Source organism: Mustela putorius, unplaced genomic scaffold (genome assembly GCF_011764305.1).
Source record: "Mustela putorius furo isolate JIRA1106 unplaced genomic scaffold, ASM1176430v1.1 tig00000743_pilon_pilon_pilon, whole genome shotgun sequence".
In the NCBI taxonomy this organism is placed as follows: domain Eukaryota; kingdom Metazoa; phylum Chordata; class Mammalia; order Carnivora; family Mustelidae; genus Mustela; species Mustela putorius.
Window position 1 is genome coordinate 1,654,744 of NW_025421464.1, and position 22,046 is coordinate 1,676,789.

The 22,046-nt window shown below is 45.7% G+C and overlaps 1 protein-coding gene across 7 annotated transcripts in view; it reads right to left on the bottom strand.

Moving 5' to 3' along the window:
• Positions 1 to 22,046, bottom strand: part of BCL2L1 (BCL2 like 1) — a 51,125-nt gene that overhangs the window by 22,184 nt on the left and 6,895 nt on the right. The window contains exon 3 of one of the 7 annotated variants that reach the window (XM_045084035.1): positions 13,880 to 17,407. The exons of the other annotated variants lie outside the window; for them this stretch is intronic. Coding sequence (XP_044939970.1) covers positions 17,306 to 17,407 — 102 coding nt within the window. The 3' untranslated portion in view covers positions 13,880 to 17,305. Of the gene's footprint in view, positions 1 to 13,879; positions 17,408 to 22,046 lie in introns of those variants that run through there. 7 annotated transcript variants of the gene reach the window in all.

A 22,046-nucleotide genomic window follows, 5' to 3' on the forward strand; every position in this document is an offset into this window, starting at 1 on the left:
AAGAAAAATGACAACTCTGTTTGCATGCTGTGAAGCCAAAATAACACCACTATTATGTGATTAATTGCACTAGGGTTACCATCATCTCTGACCCTTTGTCCCAGGATGCTGTTAAGATGGGGGAAGACCAGGGGCGCCTGGGTGGCTCAGTGGGTTAAGCCGCTGCCTTCGGCTCAGGTCATGATCTCAGAGTCCTGGGATCGAGACCCGCATCAGGCTCTCTGCTCAGCAGGGAGCCTGCTTCCTCCTCTCTCTCTGCCTGCCTTTCTGTCTACTTGCGATCTCTCTCTGTCAAATAAATAAATAAAATCTTAAAAAAAAAAAAAAAGGGGCGCCTGGGTGGCTCAGTGGGTTAAGCCGCTGCCTTCGGCTCAGGTCATGATCTCAGGGTCCTGGGATCGAGTCCCGCATCGGGCTCTCTGCTCAGCAGGGAGCCTGCTTCCTTCTCTCTCTCTTTGCCTGCCTCTCAGTGTACTTGTAATTTCTCTCTGTCAAATAAATAAATAAAATCTTTAAAAAAAAAAAAAAAAAAGATGGGGGAAGACCAGAATCCATAATGAGGCTCCACTATCTTCTGGGTTAAGGGTGTCCAGGTAGAATAACACGGAAAAAAGGCTCTGGTTAAAATAAAAATTATCCTTAATAGCTCGGGGGGAGGGGCAGGAAGGAAAGGTGGGAATGAACTTAGTCCTAGAAGGAGTGGGGGTGGCCTGGCTATTGCCTGATGATAATGGCACATCCCATCTTTCCTCCCCTGAGCCCCTCCTGTTTTCCTCAACAATTAATCTCCTGTTTGCCTGCTCAGAACACTCTACTGGGGACTCCTGGAAGTAGACAGAGACCACTGGCTCTGAAATAAATACAAATGGCTAATAAAGTATATAAAAAGATGCTTTCAGGGCACCTGGGTAGCTAGGTTGGTTGAGCATCGGACTCTTGGTTTTGGCTCAAGTCTTGATCTCAGGATCATGCGACTGAGCCCCATGTTGGGCTCTGCACTGAGCGGGGAATCTGCCTCAGATGCTCTCTCCCTCTCCCTCTGCTCCTTCCCCGGCTCCCATGCACCATGCATGTGTGCTCTGCTCTCTCTTTTTCAAAATAAATAAATAAATCTTAAAAGAAAAAGAAAAGATGCTTTATCTCATAAGTAACTCTGGAAATAGTCCCTGGATATTTTATACTTATTATAAGAATATTTAACATGTACAAAAGTATAATGATAAAAACGAATCATTATGTACCTATTGTTCAGCTTCAATAATGATCAATTCAGTACCAATCTGATTTCATGTGTTCCCACTCTCTCAACCTTGTATTATTTTGCAGCAAATTCCAGATATAGTTCAGTATATGTATCTAAAAATAAGGAATATTAAATAGAAAAAAAAATAACAATACCATTATCATTTCTAAAATCTGAAAAAAAAAAAATCTTAGAAGGGCTTTAAATGTGATCACAACTCTTTCCCAAAGAGGGCACCTTTGTTCAATATGAAATTTTAATGCAGTGTACATAATAAGCTCTAGCTACAACCAAGGTATAAATAATTCAGGTCTGTAGACGTTTAAAACCTACTGAAATAAAGGTATCCCACCAACAAAAACAGTAAGGTGACATGAGAGTCAATTCCAGATTAAGGACTAAAATGTGAAAAGTAAAATCTTAAAAACTTTTTGAAGAAAATATAGGCAAATGTCTTTAGGACCCCAGGTTCGGTGAAGATTTCGTCAACAAGACATAAAAGTTGTAAACCAGGGAGTGGTGGGTGGCTTGGTTAAGCCTCTATCTGCCTTGGGCTCAGGTCATGACCCCTAGGTCCTGGGATTGAGCCCTGCATCCAGCTGCTTCTCCCTCTCCCTCCTTCCCCTTCTTGTGCTCCCCACCCCATCAAATAAATAAACAAAATCTTAAAAAAAAAAAAGAAAGGTATAAATCACAGAAGAAAACACTTAACTAGAATAAATTAAGAAATCTAGGCATGAAAAGACACATATAGAAGGTGAAAAGACGATCTACAAACTGAGAGCCTGTATTTGTAACACATGAAGACAAAAGATCAGTATTCAGAATATACAAAGAATTTCTACAAATTCCTAAGAAAAAGCCAATCAAAAGAAACAGCAATGACCTGAACAAGTATTTTACAAAAGAGGAAACATGAATGGTCAATAGAAGTAAGGAAAGATTCTCCACCCGATTTGTAATCTGAGAAATGCAAATTAAAACCACAAGACACCATCTCACACCTACCAGCTCTATAAAAATTTTAAAGTCTGGCCTTACCAAGTATTATCAAAGATGTAAAGCAATGGAAACTCATACGCAGCTGGTGACAGCGTAAACTCTTACAAAAACATAGGAAAGCAATTCAGGCATTACCTTCCATCAAGCAATTCCATTCCTGGTGTACAACCCTACAGCAATGATTCTCATGGGGCGCCTGGCTGGCTCAGTTGGTAGAGCACGCAACTCTTGATCACAGGGTTTTAAGTTTGAGCCCCATATTGGATACAGAGATTACTTAAAAACAAAAACATAGGGTGCCTGGGTGGCTCAGTGGGTTAAGCCGCTGCCTTCGGCTCAGGTCATGATCTCAGGGTCCTGGGATCGAGTCCCGCATCGGGCTCTCTGCTCAGCGGAGAGCCTGCTTCCCTTCCTCTCTCTCTGCCTGTCTCTCTGCCCACTTGTGATCTCTCTCTGTCAAATAAATAAATAAAATCTTAAAAAAACAAAAACAAAAACATAAACACCAGAAAAACCAGACCTCCAGGTGATTTTGATAGGCAATCTAGGCTCTGAACCACTGTGCTAGAGTAACACAAGCATGTGGAGGAGACATACACAGAATGTTCAAAACCACATCTGGATAGCAAGAACAGGGACACTTGGGCAGCTCAGTCAGTTAAGCATCTGCCTTTGGCTCAGGTCATGATCCCAGGGTCCTGGGATCGAGGCCCGAATCGGGCTCCTGCTCAGCAGGGAGCCTGCTTCTTCCTCCACCTGTTGTTCCCCCTGCTTGTGCTCTCTCTGACAGAGAAATAAAGTATTAAAAAAAAAAAAAAGAGCAAAAACAAGGGAACCCAAGTAACTACTGACAGTGGAATGGATGCATAAACTGAGACATAATCATACAAGGGGATATGAAAATGAGCAAACTACAGCTATACACTTAACACTGATGATTAAAAAAAAGGGAAACTTCAGATGAATACACAGTGTGATACTTAAATGAAACTGAAAAGCCCACAGAATATTCTTTACGTATAGGATAACTACTATTATATTTAAAAGATTTTATTTTTTATTTATTTGACAGAGAGAGAGAGCACACAAGCAGGTGAACAGCAGGCAGAGGGAGAGGCAGAAGTAGGATCCCTGCCGGGGAAGGAGCCTGATGTGGGACTCGATCCCAGGACCTGAGATCAAGACCTGAGCCAAAGGCAGCTGCTTCACTAACTGAGTCACTCAGGCGCCCAGGAAAACTATTTTTAAAAGGCAAGGGAGGGGCACCTGGTGGCTCAGAAGGTTGAGCATCTGACTCTTGATTTCGGCCCAGGTCATATCTCAGGGTTGTGGGATTGAGCCCTGCATGGGGCTCTGTGCTCAGCAGGGAATTTATTTGAGATTCTCTCTTTCTAAATGAATAAAGAAAATCTTTAAAAAAAATAAAAAATAGGGTGCCTGGGTAGCTCAGTGGGTTAAGCCGCTGCCTTTGGCTCAGGTCATGATCTCAGGGTTCTGGGATCGAGTCCCGCATCAGGCTCTCTGCTCAGCAGGGAGCCTGCTTCCCTTTCTCTCTCTGCCTGCCTCTCTGCCTACTTGTGATCTTCTGTCAAATAAATAAATAAAATCTTAAAAAAATAAAAATAAAAAAATAAAAAATAAATTAAAAGGCAAGGGAACAATAAACACAAATCTCAGGAGGATGGGTGGGGGATGGCTGTGACTAGACAGGGGCACACAGGAGTTGAAGGTATTTATACATGTTTGATTTCTTAAACTGGGTGGTTAAGTTTACAGGTGATCATTTTTCCCATTTCTGAAACTTTATACATGCATTACATATTCTGTTGTATTTATAATAACTTTCTTAAAAACAGTGTGCTGGGGGGCGCCTGGGTGGCTCAGTAGGTTAGGCCGCTGCCTTCGGCTCGGGTCATGATCTCAGGGTCCTGGGATCGAGTCCCGCGTCGGGCTCTCTGCTCGGCAGGGAGCCTGTTTCCTCCTCTCTCTCTCTCTGCCTGCCTCTCTGCCTACTTGTGATCTCTCTCTGTCAAATAAATAAATAAAGTCTTAAAAAAAAAAACAAACAAAAAAACAGTGTGCTGGGATAGTGCAATACTCAGAGTCGGAACTGCAACCACTAACTCTGGCTACATGTGTGGTATCCAAAGGGTTAAGCCTGTTTCTCTGCCTGTGGGTGGGAGGGCAGGCAGCAGCTGGGGCACAAAGGGAGTCCCCGGCTCCAGCTGGCTCCAGGCTCCAGCTGGCTCCAGCCTGGATCTGCCTGGATCAAGCACCACGCCCAGGAACTGGCACCTGGGGGATGGTGGGGCTCTGGACAGGTGGCACCTGAGGCCCTTGGTGACCTGATACATGGGAGGGACTCGGCTCAGTCAGATAGATAGATGGCAGCTTCCTCCTTTTGGAGCTTCTCCATCTGGTAAGGAAGTGTGCTGGTGACAGCTGGAGCTGGTGAGAGGGGGAAGAGGGTCTGGGACTCCTGGTGGGGACAGAAAAGGAACTGGGTGGGCTAGGCTCAGATACCAAGGGAGGCTGCTGGGATTAGCACCTGCTGAGAATGAGATTAAGTTTCTTGGGAAGGGCTCATCTATCTAATGCCCCCTGAAAGCTGTCTCCCTGTGGCTTTTCTCTGCTGGACAGATGGTGTCTGAGCTGCCTCTTGGAGGGTGGGCTCCTTGAGGGGGTGGTGGAGGTGGGGTGGGACCTGCTCCCTGCTTGGTTATGGGATTCCCTGCCTTCTACAATAACAATAAGAGCTAACTCTTACAGAGGACTTAGTATATGCCAGGCAGTGTCCTAAACCCTTCAGAAAAATCAGCCCCATTTAGTTTTCACAGCACCTAAATGCCCGTGGCCCAGAAAGTAGGTTTACATTTGAGGAAACTGAGGTTTGGAGAAATCAAACACTTGCCGTAAGTCAACGAGCAACCAAACTAGGACTTGAATGCAGGCAATCTGACTCCATAGTCCTTTCAGGAAACTACTACTGGTCATGACATCTTCCCATTCTCATTAAATGGAAGGAAGCGCCTTCCAGTTGCTCAGGCCAAAAATTTGGGGACTCCTGTCTCACACCTCTTATCCAATCATCAGCAAACCCAGTTAGCCCGACCTTTAAATTATATCAAAGCTCTGACCACTGCTCCCCACTTCTGCCACACCTCCACCCTGGTACAAACTAGCACTGTCACCCGCCCAGCTTCTTCTTCTTCTTCTTCTTTTTTTTTTTAAACTTCAAGGTTCTTAAAGATTTTTATTTATTTGACAGACAGATCATAAGTAGGCAGAGAGGCAGGCTCCCTGCTGAGCAGAGAGCCCGATGTAAGGCTTGATCCCAGGACCTAGGATCATGACCTGAGCTGAAGACAGAGGCTTTAACCACTGAGCCACCCAGGTGCCCCGACCTGCCCAGCTTCTTACTGGTCTCTTGCTCCTGCCTTTGCTCACCCACCCAATTTTTTTTTACGTCTCCTGCTTCTGCCCTCACTTGTACAGTGAAAACAGGGGCTTTGGTTAGTTCACACTGTATGCCCAACCTATAGTGCAGTGCCTAGTGCATGGCAGGCACTCAATAAATATTGGTTAATGAACAAATGAATGAATGACCAGTATTTCTCAGGAAATGACTCAGATACAGAGGGGAGGAAGGCCTTCCTGAGTGCCCTCGGCTTTCTCCTAATGACCTTCAAGAGTCCCAAGGCAGTGGTCAATGTCCTTCCGTATTGTGAAATGTCCTGGGTACACAGCATCATCACTGTGTCATCCACTTGTGCCTGCACATATGCACACACGCAGGGACATGGGAGCCAGGCAGCTTCTGAGAAGGCATAAGCCTTGGGCACTTATTTCTAGGGAACTGTCCTCCATCTGTCTCTGCACTGTATCCACTTTTATTCTTGCGAATGATGAGTCATTGGAGGGTCTTGAACTGAAGAAAGACAGGATCTAACTTCTGTTTTACAAAGATCACTGGTTGCTATATGGGTAAGAGATTAGAGACAGGCAAGGGTTGAAAGAAACAGAGAGAGCCGATCAAGATGTGAGAGAAGGAATAAGCAACAGCTAGGCCTTTCCACATCCCACTTTCAGGCTTTACCCAGGCTAGTTCCCCTGCCAAATTAAGAAACAACAATAGCACATGCTGGAGAGGAACTCTATTCAGTAGTTTCCATTATTATTATTTTTTAAAGATTTTATTTATTTATTTGACAGATTACAAGCAGGCAGAAAGGCAGGCAGAGAGAGGGAAGCAGGCTCCCTGCCAAGCAAAGAGCCCAATGTGGGGCTCGATCCCAGGACCCTGAGATCATGACCTGAGCCAAAGGCAGAGGCTTAACCCACTGAGTCACCCAGGCACCCCAGTGGTTTCCGTTATTAATATAGCACCTTATTAACCCCCTCAGTAGCCCTGTGAAGTGGGTTCTAACAGGACCCACAATTTACAGAAAAAACCGAGGCTATGAGAAGTGAAGTCAGCTGTCAAAGATTACACAGCAGACTATTAGCATCTATCCACAGTGTATTCAGGCTCCAAAGTCCAGTTCCAAGACCACCTTTTCCAGGAAGCCCTACCTGACCTTATCCAATGGCCTGGCCTTCTTTTGAGAGCCTATCTATAGGACTACCATTTATTGAACACCCCCAGGCTGCTGGGTGCACTGCCAAATGCTCTAGTGTGTTATGTAATATTCTAATGACCCAGGGAGCCATTGCCCTGGTGAAATCCGTTTTACCTGTGAAAACAGTGAAGCTGAGAGAAGCAGAGTCACAGAGCAAATAAGCCATCTGTTGTCCTACTCACTTGGCACTGAGCCATCTTTTTATTACTTTCTTCTGATTTTTTAAAAATGTATTTAATTTATATTTTTCCTTTACGGTCACTGGGTCACAGGGCAAAGGCTGGTATCCAATAGAGCACAGTGTGGTGGATGCTCTGCATGGAAATCTAAGTTTTTTTGTCCTCTTGACCAGACTCTAAATGCCGTAAGGCCAAAGGCCACAAATAATATTTTTGTTTACTTATCCTATAGTGCTGGGCCTGGGCCTCAGACTTAAGCAGAAGAGATCAGAAGGGTCAGGAGTTCTTGCTGAGGTCACAAGGCTAAATGAAGGTGGAAGAGAGGCACTGGGGCTCTCCTGTGAATCCCTCTATCTCTCAAGGACCCTCTGATCCTTTTGCTTGAGCAGCTTTCCAGACAGCTTTCCCCAAGAAGATGAGCCTTCCAGCTCTCTAGAAGTAGAGAGCACTGTTCCAGCCAAGCCCCTGCGGAGAGGTGGACCACCTGTACTCCATGTTCATTCTGGGGAGACTTGCAGAGCCAAAAGGAAGGGGCAATGACTTTCAGTTCCTGTTAATGTGTCTAGAAGCGGCAGCTGATTCAGCTAGATGATGTCACCTTCCCAAACCTCCTGACCAGCAGCTGAGATGGTAAAAGCAGGAAATTGGGGGATACTCAGCTGGTTAAGTCCAAACATGCCCCTGGCAAAGGCCAAAAGTAACCCCAGGCTTTGGGGGCATCCTCCTGAAGATAAGCTAAGAGAATTCTCTCAGTTGGCAAGGATAGTTAGTATCTTTTAAGACCCTTATTCCAAGATGCTTCCCAACTCTCCTTTTGCTAAGCAGCTTTCTGCACATCCTGAACTAACAATGCTTCATTTATTCCAAAGGTGGGGCAACGGAAAGAATTCTAGTTTTAGAGCCAGACCAATATGGATGTGAATCCAGATTCTCCTGTGTACAAGCTGCAGGATCCTGGGCACAGAACTTCACCACTCCAAACTAATTTCCTCACTGGAAAAAAAACTGGGGCCAACAGACCACTTACCATATAGGCTGGGTAGGAGAATAAAATGAGAAAATGCATAGCGTACCTGACATGGGCTACATGCGCCAGTAAGTGGAAGTTATCATCTTCATCTCCAACATTCCCAAGGGAAAACAAAGGCCCAGACTGGCTTGCCAGTGTCAGAGCTGAGTATCTGTATTGGCCCAAAGCTTGGACAAACCAAGTCCAACCCTGCCTTGCTTTTCTGTTTACAAAATCTTTGCTTCAAGTCTTCCCAAGCTGGCTCTTTCTCCTTAATCTACTCTCAGGTCAAATGTCACCTCTTAGGAGAGGCTTTCCTTGATCTCCCTATATAAAGTTGCTTCCCTAGATACTCCATTACTCAGTTTCATTTTCTTTACATTGTTTAAGCTTCTGTTTGAAATCATCTTATTTGTTTTTCAGGCTAGCTATCTCCCCCACTAATGTAAGACTTCTGTGACAGCAGTGTCCTTCACTGTCTTATTCATCACAGCACCCCCAGCACTTAGCACAAGGCCTTGGCATATAAATGGTGACCAATAAACATTTGCTGAATCACCAAAATGAATGAATGCACATGGGATGGCCAAAGTCTGAACTGACAAATGCCCCACACTTACTCTTCTGCTGTCAGTTCAAGGTCCTGGCTCCCATTTCAGATGCTGGCACTGCTACCTGGGAATCAGTGGACCAACAGGCGGTCAGGATGGGCATCTATGTCGGGCAATGACTCATCTCCTGGGATACCACAGCTGCCGAGGAGGGCCTCGGAATCTTTCCTTGGCACCCAAGGCTCCCGCAGATCTGGCTCCAGCTGACCTTTCTGGCTTTATCACCCAAGAGGGGCCCTTCCACACATACTCCAAACTGGATCACTGCGGCTTCTGGGTCTCCTTTTGAGAGTCCATCCCAGCTGGCGCATCTTAGCTAACATGGACCCCTTGCCGAGTGCACCAGCCCTCCTTTTTCCTGACTATGCTAAGCCCCAGCTCTAATGGTCCCTCTGCTGTGATGTGTTTCTCTTACTTGGCATTTAGCATTTATTGGTGGGTTTCACAAGATCTCTTTTCATGTGCATTATGTTCTCTCTTTCTAATTCAGTTCAAAGTGTCTTGAGAGAAGAAATGGGTCTTCAATGGCAATATCTCAGTGAATAAATCTTCTGGGGAAGAGGCTCTCTGAAACAAAGTTGGTTGGGTCCATTGAGGGGTTGGGGCAAGAGCCAGGCTCCCTACTGGACTGGTTCTTTTAGTAAATGAGAAAGAAGAGATCATGCTGCCTTAGTCCAGGAGCTCAGCTGATGAGGTGGTGAGGGAGCCAACAAATCCTGGACTATTATATGCAGTCTGGGACAACCCCAAGGTCATGTTGTGTGCTTGGATTTTATTTTTATTATTATCTTAAATAGGCTCCACCCCCAAAGTGGGGCTTGAATTCACAACCCCAAGATCAAGGGCTGCATCTCCACCAACTGAGCCAGCCAGGCATCCTGTGGCTAGATTTTTAAAAAAGGGACAAAAAACATTTTCAAGAATCTGGGCATAATTTAGTTATCAAGCATAGCAGTAGTAGAAAAACTCCGCTCAGTTCAAAATGACTCATGTATCCATTTTTGTGGACTTATTTTAGTTCTGGATCTAGTTTTCTTACCTACACTTTTCTTTCACCTGACACCCCTAGCTAAATCCTTCTAGTTACATGAATTTTGCTCAGTTGCCTCCAACTCTGTAGAACAGAATGAGGTTCCAATAAAAAATAAGAGTTGGTTTAGTTTTCTTTTAAATGCTACAATGTGGCAGGGGGGTGTCTGGGTGGCTCAGTCATTAAATGTCTGCCTTCAGTTCAGGTCATGCCTGGGATAGAGCCCCGTGACAGGCTCCCTGTTCCTCAGGATGCCTGCTTCTCCCTCTCCTACTCCCCCTGCTTGTGTTCCCTCTCTTGCTGTCTCTCTGTCAAATAAATGAATAATAATAATAAATAGCAGTAAATGAATAAATAAATACTGCAATGGTATACAAAAAATGGTGTTCCAAACAACTCATTATACCAATTAAAGATAAGTGACAAAAATAATGCATGTAAATCACTGAATACAGTGCTTGGCACGTAGTGACAATTCAAAAAGTGAACTGAAACAACACTCAATTCTTAATGGCTTCATTTCTCTGGGTCTCAGTTTTTTCATATGTAAAATGAAAACAATATATCAGGTTTATTCATATATTCAATCATGCATTCCAAAATCATGCGCTGAACAGTATTTACTATCTGCAAGGAATAATTTTAGGAACTACAGATAAAATGATGAACAAACCAAAGTCCCTATAATCATGAGGCTTGTATTCCAGTAGAAGAGACAGACAAAAATCAAGTAAACAACAAAAGGAATATGTCAGATAGAGGTCAGTGCTATGACAAAAAATACAACCAGGCAAATGACTAGAGAACGATTTAAAAGTAGCTCAGCTACGTTAGACCAAAGGTCAAACAGAACCTCTCAGAGGAGGTGACCTGAGAGCTCAAGGGAAAGAACCAGCAAGGCATACACCAGGGCAAGCATTCTAGGTAGTGGGAACACCAACTACAAAGGCCCTCAGGCAGGGACAAGTGTCACAGAAACCAGAACAGCAGAAGCCCCTGCCAGAGTACAGAGGAGGAGTGGTAGTGTGGATGGAGGATGGAGAGGCAGCCAGGACCAGGTCCTGCAGGCCTTAAAGGACTTGGTAAGGACTCTGGGTTTTATTCCAAGTGGGTGGAGAGCTGTAAGCAAGAATGTTGGTTTTCTTTACCTGGTTTTTATTTTATTTTTTAATTTTTTTTTAAGATCTTATTTATTTGAGAGAGAGAGAGAGAGAGACACAGAGATAGTGAGAGAGAGAACGAGCAGGGAGGAGAGGGAGAAGCCGTCTCCTTGCAGGAGCCCGATGGAAGGTTCGATCCCAGGACCCTGGGATCATGACCTGAACTAAAGGCAGACGCTTAACTGACTTAGCCACCCAGGTACCCCATGAACCTGGTTTTTAAAAGACCACTTTGGCTGCAGTGCTGGGGCAGTAGTGATTTTTTTAAGGTCCCTTTCCAGCTCCAAACTTCTGATTCCTTCCCTGTCATTCCAGGCACCCACAAACCAGTTCCAAGAGCAAGAAAGATGCACCCTACTCACTCCAGAGGGCGCGAGAAGACGAATGGTTTCTGCCTAGGGCAGAAGTAGGCAATCTGTACCACCTTGTTCTGTAGGAGATGGAGGGAGTGGCCCAGTGAGGGAGGGGTGGGAATCCCAGTTTGGAAAACATCCCCAAGCCACCTGTATTGTTTCTGCCTCCTCTGTGGAAGTTTCTGCCAATGACACAGAGCTCTGGAATGCCCCCCCCCCCAACCATACACACACACACACCCAGTCTTCCGTTTACAGAGGCACAGTTGTACTTTGCATTCCTCCCAGGATTTAGCTCAAATCTACCCTACAGGAAATGGTCGATAAAGAGCTACTGATTGATTAATGAAGACAGGGAATATTCTCAGCCATTAAGCAAATATTAATGAGTTTTATGTTGGTCTTTGGGGAGGCAAGGTGATTAAGATGGGTTTCTGGCCTTTAGTGAGGTCAGAATTCAGTAGACAGACCAAAAACCACAGACAGCTACAATGTTGGATACAAGAGTAACAGCAGCAACATTTACTGGGTCCTCATGCAGCAGGGGAACATGGGGGCTTTGGAGCCGGCAGGCCTGGGTTCAAATCACAACTTCACCAATTAGTAGCTGTGCATCTTTCGGCAAATCCCTTAAACTTCCCTATGCCTCCCCTTTCTCCTCTGTAAAATGAGAACATTAAGAGTACCTACCTCAATAGTATTGTTTTGAGAATTCCAATTAATATATATGAAACACTTGAAGTATAATTGCATGAGAAATGTTAACTATTGTTAAAGTTACGCTAACATCTGTGCTGAGTATCACATGTATGAGGAAACCCTATGAGGCACATATTACTGTCTCCATTTTTCAGAGGCTCAAAGAAAGGGGTGAGGGGAAGGTGCCCAAGATCAAACAGCTGGTACATGATGGAGCCCAGATTCAAACTCAGCTGTGACTCCATAGCCCATACTTCCAGTAACAAAATGATCTCATTTTCTTAAAAAGCTCCCACCATAGTGCTCAACCCGCAGCAGGGGCCCCATAAAGGGAGCTATGACTATTATTACATTGCCCTTGGAAATTTTCCAGTAGGAGTGCTGTGGAGCCCAGAGTTAGGGCTTCTTTCAACCTGAAGGGGGGTCTGCTGGGTGTTCAAAGATACTAACCTGGGTGTGAACTACATACAGGCTTTGCTCTGGAGTTCCATGGGTTTCCTCACTGAGGCTTGGGGTACTAATTTGGAATGCCAACTTCCACCACTAAATCAGACCAGAAACTGCCCCCAGGTGCCCAGACACCTGTGTGGACAGGCAGGAAGCTTCCTCTGAGTTGAATTCTTGTCTGGCCCTATACAACTCTCAGTTTCATCACTTAGCCACCAGCCCAGGGCCTCATGCCTGCACCTGCTGACTGACCTGGTCCCAGGAGACCCTGAGCCTTAGACTCGGGCTCCCTCCCTTGACCTTGCCCCAAAGGGCCATTTCTGATGACTCCCTGAAGATTTCTTTGATATGGTAACCCCCAGGATTCCATGTGAATGTGGGTGCTATGAGCAAAGGGAAATTTTTCTAGCTGAGTAGCAGACGGAGAGTGGGTAGAACAAGGAAGGGGTGCTGTTCTTGTTCTGAATCAGAGGTGAGCGTGGGGTGAGGCCCGCTGTGCCTCACAGTTTTATGTTGAAGCAGTGCTCATCCTAGCTGGGTCAGGCTTCCCACTCAGCAGTCCAGCCTAGGTTGGCAAGGACATCTGAGATTAGGAGTTAATTAATACTCATTTCTACTTCCCATCTGAATCACACTCAGAATTCTGGCCTTGTCTGGTAATTTGACTACTGAAGGCAACCAATGGCTAAATGTCACTGAACACTCAGCCACCAACTGCTAGGCTGAACAGTAGCTGATAACAGTGAATGAGACAGTTTTCAGCCTCAATAAGCTCAGAGTACCTTACTTTAGTTCTTCTCCCAACAGTTCTGTGAAAAGAATACTATTTCCATTTGACAGATGTTGAGACTTAAAAAACTAAACTGTCCAAATTCATGAAGCCAGATAAGTGAGAGAACTACCTATCACTTCCACTCAAAAAATGTAGGTTGAATGAATGAATGAATGAATGACACAGCTAGGACTGTGACCTCCTCAGTCAAGGAGCTGCAACAAAACCAAATATTTATAGTTCTCAAAGTGCTTTTTCATCTATCATCTCCCTGAGTCTCACAGCTAGCCCACGAGGGAGGCAAGGCTGGTGTTATCTTTCTACAACAGATGAGGCAACAGGCAGAGCTTGGGCAAGAAGCTTATGGCCACACAGCAAACAAGGAGTGAAGCCACTCTGGAGAAACTCAAGAGTCCTCAGAATACCTCGTTTAATCATTCAAGCACGTGGCATGTACCTACTAAGTGTAGCTATGCTCCTATGTACTTTATTTTTATTATTTTTTAAAGATTTTATTTTTTTTTTTTTTTTTTTTTTTTTTTTTTTTTTATTTTTTTTTTTTAAAGATTTTATTTATTTATTTGACAGAGAGAAATCACAAGTAGGCAGAGAGGCAGGCAGAGAGAGAGAGAGAGGAGGAAGCAGGTTCCCTGCTGAGCAGAGAGCCCGATGTGGGACTCGATCCCAGGACCCTGAGATCATGACCTGAGCTGAAGGCAGCGGCTTAACCCACTGAGCCACCCAGGCACCCTTTATTTTATTTTTTAAAAGATTTTATTTGTGTGTGTGTGAGAGACAGACAGACAGAGCAGGGGGAGGTGTGGGGGGGGGGCAGGGAGAAGAAAGAATCTCGAGTAGATCCTGCGCTGAACTCACAGCCGGATGCGGGGCTCAATCTCACGACCATGAGATCATGACCAGAGCCGAAACCAAGAGTCGGACACTTAACTGACTGTGCCAGCCAGGCACCCCCTAGAGATTTTACCTTTAAGTCATCTCTACATCCAACACGGGGCTCGAACTTACAACCCTGAGACAAAGAGTCACATGCTCTACAAACTAAGCTAGGCAGGCGCCCCAAGTCATGTGTGTTTTAATGTTCAACTCCCTAAGTCTTCCACTTAGTTGACAATAATGACTGAGTGCTTTGTATGTTCCAGGTTCTGTGGCAGGTTCTAGGGACACAGCAGTAAATAAAGCAGAGGAGATCATCTCTGCCCTCTTGGAGGCACTTGGCAAAGATAGAAGAAAATATGCCCTATTGCCAAATGCTGGATCAGCAACACTCACTGTGTACAAAGCATGACTTGGGGCACTTGTGGAGGAGGTGGAAGGCAAGGTTATGGGCCACAGGGCTCAGCTTCAGGAATCCTAAAATCTCCAAGCTCTTGGTTCAAAGGGTATCCACATACTCTCTCAGCCTACAAGTTTGCTCTTAGGGAGTAGCTCCAACAGCAATCACAGCAACTTGGTCACCTGTGAAGACACTGATAACAACAGCAGTAATAGTAGCCATCATACTGAGTAACTACTATATGCCAGGCTCCATGCTAAGTGTTACATGTATCCTACCAGTTACTTTCATGCTCCCAAGAATCTTTCAAGAAAAACACTAAAGGCAGCCTTTTCTGCCTATGGGCCCTGTCCCAGGCTTTAATAAAACCACCTTTACACACACACACACACACACACACACACACACCATTATCTCTTTTTTATAGAAGAGGAAACTAAGGCTAGGGGAGACTAAGTAATTTGTCCAAGGAAAGCCACAGAGCAAGTAGGATTCAGTAATTGGTTTGGTAAATTTTGTACCTAACTCTTAATTGATGGAATTTATCCTAGGGAGGCCATGGAGAGGCAGACACCAGGAATAACAGGAATAGCTATTGTCTAGAAGGGCTGGAGCCTCCAGAGCCCCAAGAGATTCTTCCTCACCGCCTTCCATCAAGTCTGAAGATCATACAGATGAGAAGGTAAAGAGGAAATGGGTAGGTATCCTCAAGCTATTTCTAAGGCAATAGGAGTTTTCTCTCTCCCCCCACTAAACCTCCAGGGAAGAAGTCTGTGACCTCTATTTGTCACCCATCAACCCCCCAGAGACAGAGAGAGGTCGGCATGGATGGGGGCAGGCCACTCTTTTCTGCCTGGGACTGGGTAGGTGAGGGGCACATCAGAGAACAAGGGAGAAGCCTGACTGGACAAGAAGCTTATACATGTGATATGGTGCATGTCCTTCACATGGAACCCACTTGGGGGAATGCCAGGACACCTTTTGGACCCAGGAAGCCTCAGAGAGAAGAGACCAGTACAGCCCTAAACTGCAAGCTAAGCTAACAATTTCTAAGCATTGTAACTAGGTCATCAGGTTCCTAGAGAAGCCAGCTGTGGCTGGGGGATGGGGAGGGAAATTTTGTAGTCTACCAAGATCCCTACTTCCCTTCAGGCCCCGCCCTCTCTGAAATCTGCACCTGCTTCCAAACTGACCCCTTCCCCCAGCTGGGCCCAGCTGTCAACGGCTCCCAAAGCCCTGCCCCTGCTTTCCCTGGGCCAGAACCACAGGGGTTGCTTGGACAGGAGGTATCTTATTACCACCTGAGCCCTTCAGAAAGGGAGCTGTAGGACAGGAAAGGAGTGGCCGCTCCTGGTGGTATTTCTTGCTCCATGAGGGCAGCAAGAAAGTTGGGCCCCTTTGGGCCTACCTAGGGTACCTTCCTGGCATTGTTGCCACAGGTGGCAGGAGACAGGTGATGTTTACCCTGCTGAGACAAGACTTGCCAAAAGGCTTCAATCAAGCCTTTGAATCTGCACCTGGCCCAGAGCCCCAAAATAACAACCAGGGCAGTCTACCTGATCCACAGGTTGCAGGTGCCTCTGGCTTTTATCTCTGTGCAGTTCTGCCTGCTGTGCCCCAGCTGGAAAGGGATTCTCTTTCCCAGAAGTTACGGGAGACCTGGAGGCATCCCTCCAGAGTTGGGCCTCTCCTCACTGGCCCCATCTGTACTGTCAACTATCCCCATCCCTCTGCCCTGAAATCTCTACCATTAGTCACTGCTCCCTTTTTCCTGACCAGCATTACTGACAACTCAGACCCTTTTCAGCCAGTCTGCCTTCTCACTGCCTCCCAAATGCATCATACACTTTCTACCCACCAGATCTGCCTGGGTGGTTCTTACCTCCCGAGGCTGCCCTTGTCACACTCTTTCCACCTACCGAAAACCTTCCAATGGTCCACATCTTCCTAATACTGATACCTAACACTGATTGAGTATACTATACTACATCAGGCATGGATGGGCTACAGGGTCACTCTCTCACTCATTCAATATTTGCTCCTATGTGTCTCCTATGTACCAAGCACTCTGCTAGATGCTAGGGATGAAGGAAAAAATGAGACAAAACCCCTAAACTCTGGGAGCTTAGATTTTACTAGAGGAGACAGACAGTAAATCTTTTAAAAAGATTTGACAGACAGAGATCACAATTAGGCAGGGGGGTGGGGGAAGCAGGCTCCCCACGGAGCAGAGAGCCTGATGCAGGGCTGGATCCCAGGACCCTGAGATCATGACCTGAGCTGAAGGCAGAGGCCCAATCCACTGACCCAGTCAGGCACCCTGAGAGGTGATATTTAAATTGAGACCTATATGGTAATATGATGGTCCTGATCAAATTTAGAGAACAGTGATCCAGGCTAAAGAAACACAGCATGCCTATGAGAAAGAGATTGCTATCATCTTTGTTAAGGGATGACTATTATCTTCCTTTTACAGATGGGGAAACTGAGGACTCACTGTGAACTATTCAAAGCTACACTGCTGAGAAAGCTATTATTCAAGCCTTGGGTGATCTTTCCCTTTCCTGACACTTTCCACTATTGGCACAGAAAAGTGTCTGGGCTGGTGATGCAGTTGGCAAGGGAGAAGGTGCATACTGACGTTGCAGCCTGAGACAGAGGCCTTGAGACAGAGTCATCAACTGGAGAACTGATGGTGGAAGTGGGCTGGTTTGGCAGAGGTCCAGGGCACCTGTGGGATGCAGCCATCACGTCTGTCTTCTTCTACTTCTGGAAACTATACCACAGACATGGCACAGTTTGCCTGGAGTGTTTCAGGTCTATTCCTCCTGCTATAAATGAGTTTGCTTCCTTAGGGACAGAGACATTTTTGTCACCTAACCTGCATCTAATAATAACCCTTCATGTTCACTGAGCAGATGCTGGCTGAGCCCTTACCCAACCTCAGGCCGTGTGCCAGGAACTCGGGGTAAAATAAGCCAGTCCGGACCTGCGAAGAAGCAATGACACAGTGGCTTGAGGTTAGGCTTTGGCACCAAATACATCTGAGTGCAAGACCCAGACCTGCCTCTTGTAAGATATGTTAGTGTAGGCATGTTAGAGAGCCTCTGGAAGCTCTGGATTCTCTGTCTTGACACAGCTGTAAGGATCAAACAAGATGATTATGTCAAGGGCATAAACATAGTACTTGGCACAGAGCAAACACTCAACACACAGTATCTGTTATCATTACTAGAAAATACTTCTGCATTTCACTTTCTTGCTTACTCTGATGGGCTGATATTCTTCTCTCATTTAAGGGTGAGAATTTGAAGCTGATATGCCTAGTACTACACCACAAACAAGCAAACAAGCTAAACTTCAAATCTGAGTCCAGACTTTTACACATGGGTGTATGGAAGGCGATCAATACACACCAACCATAATGAACCTTGCCTGGTGTGTCTTGCAACAGAGGGGGTGGATTGGTGACACACATAGGCTGACTCAGATGGCAGAAGGATACCAATAAGGCCCAAGGTATGTGGAAACAGTCCACTGAGGAGCAGGACCCAGATCCACTCACCACAATATCCACAGGATCCCCAGCACTTGGCACATACAAAGCCTGCACCAGTATTTGCTGATTTAACAAATGAAACACAACTCTGAGAACAGCTCCAAGCAATGAACAGCCTTAGGGAAGACAGGCATGGTCAATTACACTGTGCTCAAAGTCAGAACACGGATCCTAAGTCTGACTCTGCCATTTACTGTGGGACAATCTCACTTTGCCTTAGTTTCCTCCCTAAAATGGGACTGAATGTACCGACCTCACCTACTCAAAATGATGAATACAAAGGAGCCTGGTATATTATTAAAAGGCATCCACACTCACATAATAGCTATTATCATCATGCTACAGACTACTAAGGCAGTAAAGTGTTGAAGGTGTCATCTTGAATCTGAATCCCAGATTGCCTTGGTATTAATTAGCTTACAAGGCCCTGAACACATGTCATTTTTCTCTGAGCCTCAGTTTTCTCAACCGTAGAATGACAATAACCTTGTAGGTTTTAAAGGAGGGTAGAGATAAAGAACACAGGCTTTGGAGTAAGGCAGTCTTGGTTTCAAATCCTGCTAACTAAGCCCTCCAAATCTCATGTCCTATAATGATCAAATTGTTGGGAGTGTAACACAGAGATCATGTTGGTAAAAGTCCTGTCATGTAAGTGGCCCTGGATAAACGCTCACCATCACCTAGCTGGTACAGTGAAGGGGAAAGGGCGGAGCGCAGTATTTCAAAGTGGGAGCTTGTAAGTGGCTATGCCGCTTATTAAACGTGCTACCTTGCATAAGTTGTTTAACCTCTCTCTACCTCAGTTTCCTCATTTGCAAAATGGGATAACTTCAAAGTGCTGCTAGGTGAATGGAATAAATAATGTAAAGCACTTTGAACAATGCCTGGCATAGAGTAAGCTCTTGATAAATGTTAGGTACTATTAATAGTAATGTTAACAATAATATTAATCACCAAGTGGAATAAGAGGGAGGGACTGTTTAATCTTGGGATGTGGGCATCCCACGGAGTAATTCCAGGGAAGCGCTTGGACAGCTGTTTGTAGGCAAGCTTTCAGCCTCTGAGAGAAAGGCTCTTCCATAGGAAGGACAGGAGACTGGGGGGTTCCTGAGCTAAAATCCCAGTCCTGCTGACCAGGAGGCCAGCCTCTGGGGAGGCAAGTCAGGCTCCTTGGAAGGGACACTGTGTTCCTGGCTCCGCCTGACCGGGGGAACAAAGGCACGTGTGTGTGGCCAGGGAGGAGGGAGGGGAATGTTTCCCTTTCAAGAGAGGAACAAAGGATCTGAGGCATAGTTGAATGCGTTCCAATCCCCTCCCAAGCTAGCTCCCATTCCTCAGATGATTGTCCAACAAGGTTTTCAACCTTTCTAGCTTCCTCCAGAAAGGTGAAGGGGGGAGGGGCAGCCCCACTTCACTCTATCCTCTGTCATCAGTCTCTAAGAGGCAGGATTTACATGTGCCAAACCTCCAAGATCTCCCTAAGGAGTCTCCATCCTGTGCGGGGGGGGGGGGGGGGGGGGGGGGGGGGGTAGGGGGGGGGGGGGGTGGGGACCTCTGAGGGAACTCAAGGTTAATGGATGTTACAAGGCACTGCAAGTGACAAGCTTAATGTTCCTCTAGGGGGAGTCCCAGACTGAAACTGCTACTGAGTGATGGAGCCATGAAGAGAGATCAGGAGTTCTGACCAGCCCCCCAGCACGGGATGGGGGAAAAGCCTGACAGAACTAAGTGGAAATGTATTTTCAAATCTTAAAGGGATGATCAAGGGCTGGAGAGAGAAGCTAGGTGAAGGGTCAACAGGGAGGGAGGAAAGAAAGTAACTGACAAGAGGAAAGGGAGGGACATGTCCCAAAAAAAGCAGTTTGTGGGGAGGGGGGAGCCTTTAGGGACATGACTTTCCAGTTTCTACACTCTCGCCAGCAGGAATCGGCTGCAGGGCTGGGACAGGAAGCAGTCCATGGAAGTCATTGCAATGGCATTTCCTGAAGAGCGAGAGAAAAACCTCTAGTTCCGAGGGGAGCTCTGGAGTCTGCCCAAAAAGCCCTGTAGCTTAGAGCCAGTTTGTAAGGCTCCAGCTTGGACTGGGAATCTCATCAGGGATGGAACCAAGTACCAGAAGGTCCCAACGGCAGTTTCTTTCTGCAAAAACACTATTTGCAAAAATCAATATGTAATAAACGGGAAGCCAGAAGGAGCCCTAGGATGCGGCTGCTGTTTACTGCTAATATGTACAGTCACTGTTCTGAAAGCCTTAAGACATGGATTAACTCACCGAGTCTTCAGAACAAGGCACTATTATGATGGTCATTTACAAGTTAAAAGACTTGCCCAAGGTCACACAGCAGAAAAGTGATCAAGTGCAGATCCGAAAATCCAAGTCCTGCATCTTCCCCCTGATGTGTGACCTTGGCAAGCCATTTCACCTTTCCCAGCCTGCCTTCCCTCCTGCTCACCTCCCTGGATGGCTGTAGGCATCAAAAAGGCATGATGGATATGAAAGCGCTTTCTGAGCTGTAAAGTACTACATAAATGTAGTTTATTATTATTGAAGGGTCCCTCAGAAACCACCCTACGTTTACACTGGGATTATTTAATTTTTGTAGTTAAAGTATAGCTGTTGATAGAAAAGAGACATTCTTAAATGTAACTAATGTGAAACTGGGCCTTAATGGAGGAACTGGCCTGGGGGTGAAGCGAGTCGGCTAAGGCAAGACAGCGAGTCTGAGCAGACTGACAGCAGAACAGGAATCCCAAAGCTTGTAACACTATGACATAGGAACACCAAGAGCTCCTGTCATGACGAACACTGCTAGGACCTGTCTGCCTTGAGGATGTGTTGGAGGGGCACGCAGTCCAAAAAAGAGAATGGATGTTGAATGGGTTTCTGATACGAGTTCTGTGATGAAGATGAAGAGAATTATGATACCAACATATGCCAGGCTCTACACATCACAGGCATGCCTCATTAGGTCTTTGCCATGACCTGATGAAGCAAGTATTATTTGCCCCAAGGTCACACAGCTTCATGTGGGTGAGCTAGGACCTAGGCCTGACAAGCTGCAGTTACTCAGACTGAACTACTGCTAGAATGGAGGACCATTCAGGATACCAAATTCAAAGATAATTATCCCTAAAGAACATTTAGCTTATTTAGACTTGATTTCATGACCTCTAGGTGGTAAAAAAATGTGGCTTCCATCAATACACCTTGTGTAAGCCTGGCTGTATTCTCTAGTCACTTCTCACTACTTCCACCTCAGCCTCCTGGTTAAACCACTCTTCTTTCTCACCTGGCAGGTGCACCAGCCTTGTCACTGGTTCCTCCTGGCTGCAGCCCTTGCAGAATTCAGATCACTTCACCCCTGCTGCAAACTCTCTTCAGGCCTCTCTCTCATTCATCCACAGCCAAGTCATCAGCATGGTCTATAACACCCGGCGCAATCTGGCCTTTGGCCACCTCTCCCCTCTCAGTCCCAACCACTTTTCCTCTTGCACATTCTTCAGGCCTTGGCTCAAACACTATCTTTCAGTGATACCGATCTCTGAAAACTGCAGTTCCACCTCCCTTGCAAGGCATGACCCTAACCCATTTTATTGTCTTCAGAGCGCTTACTATCACCTGATGTTTTATATACGTGATACATGCTTATTGTCTATTTCTCCCCACTGGACTGTGAGCTTCACAAGGACGGAATCTTAATTTTATTTAAGGCAATAGTACCCCTAATACCTAGGACAGCCTGGACATAGGAACTCAAAAAATATCGTCTGACTCGATGACTGAATGATCAGGTCAGTGAAAATTCCCATTACTGTTATTCTGGTTTGATAATTTTCTGTTTCTTCAGAAATTTGGTGGGCATCTCTTTCATTAGGTACCTGCTATGCCCAAGACCTCTGCTCTGTGCTGAGGAAGCAAGTGTGGACAAATGCGGACTCCACCTTCAGGAAATTCCTAAAATCTGGTAGAGATTTAATAGTGTGAAAAATGTCTTCTTTACACTAAGTTCATGCTACCAACGTTACTTTCACTTATCCAAGTTCTGTTGGGTACTCTACCAATAAAAAA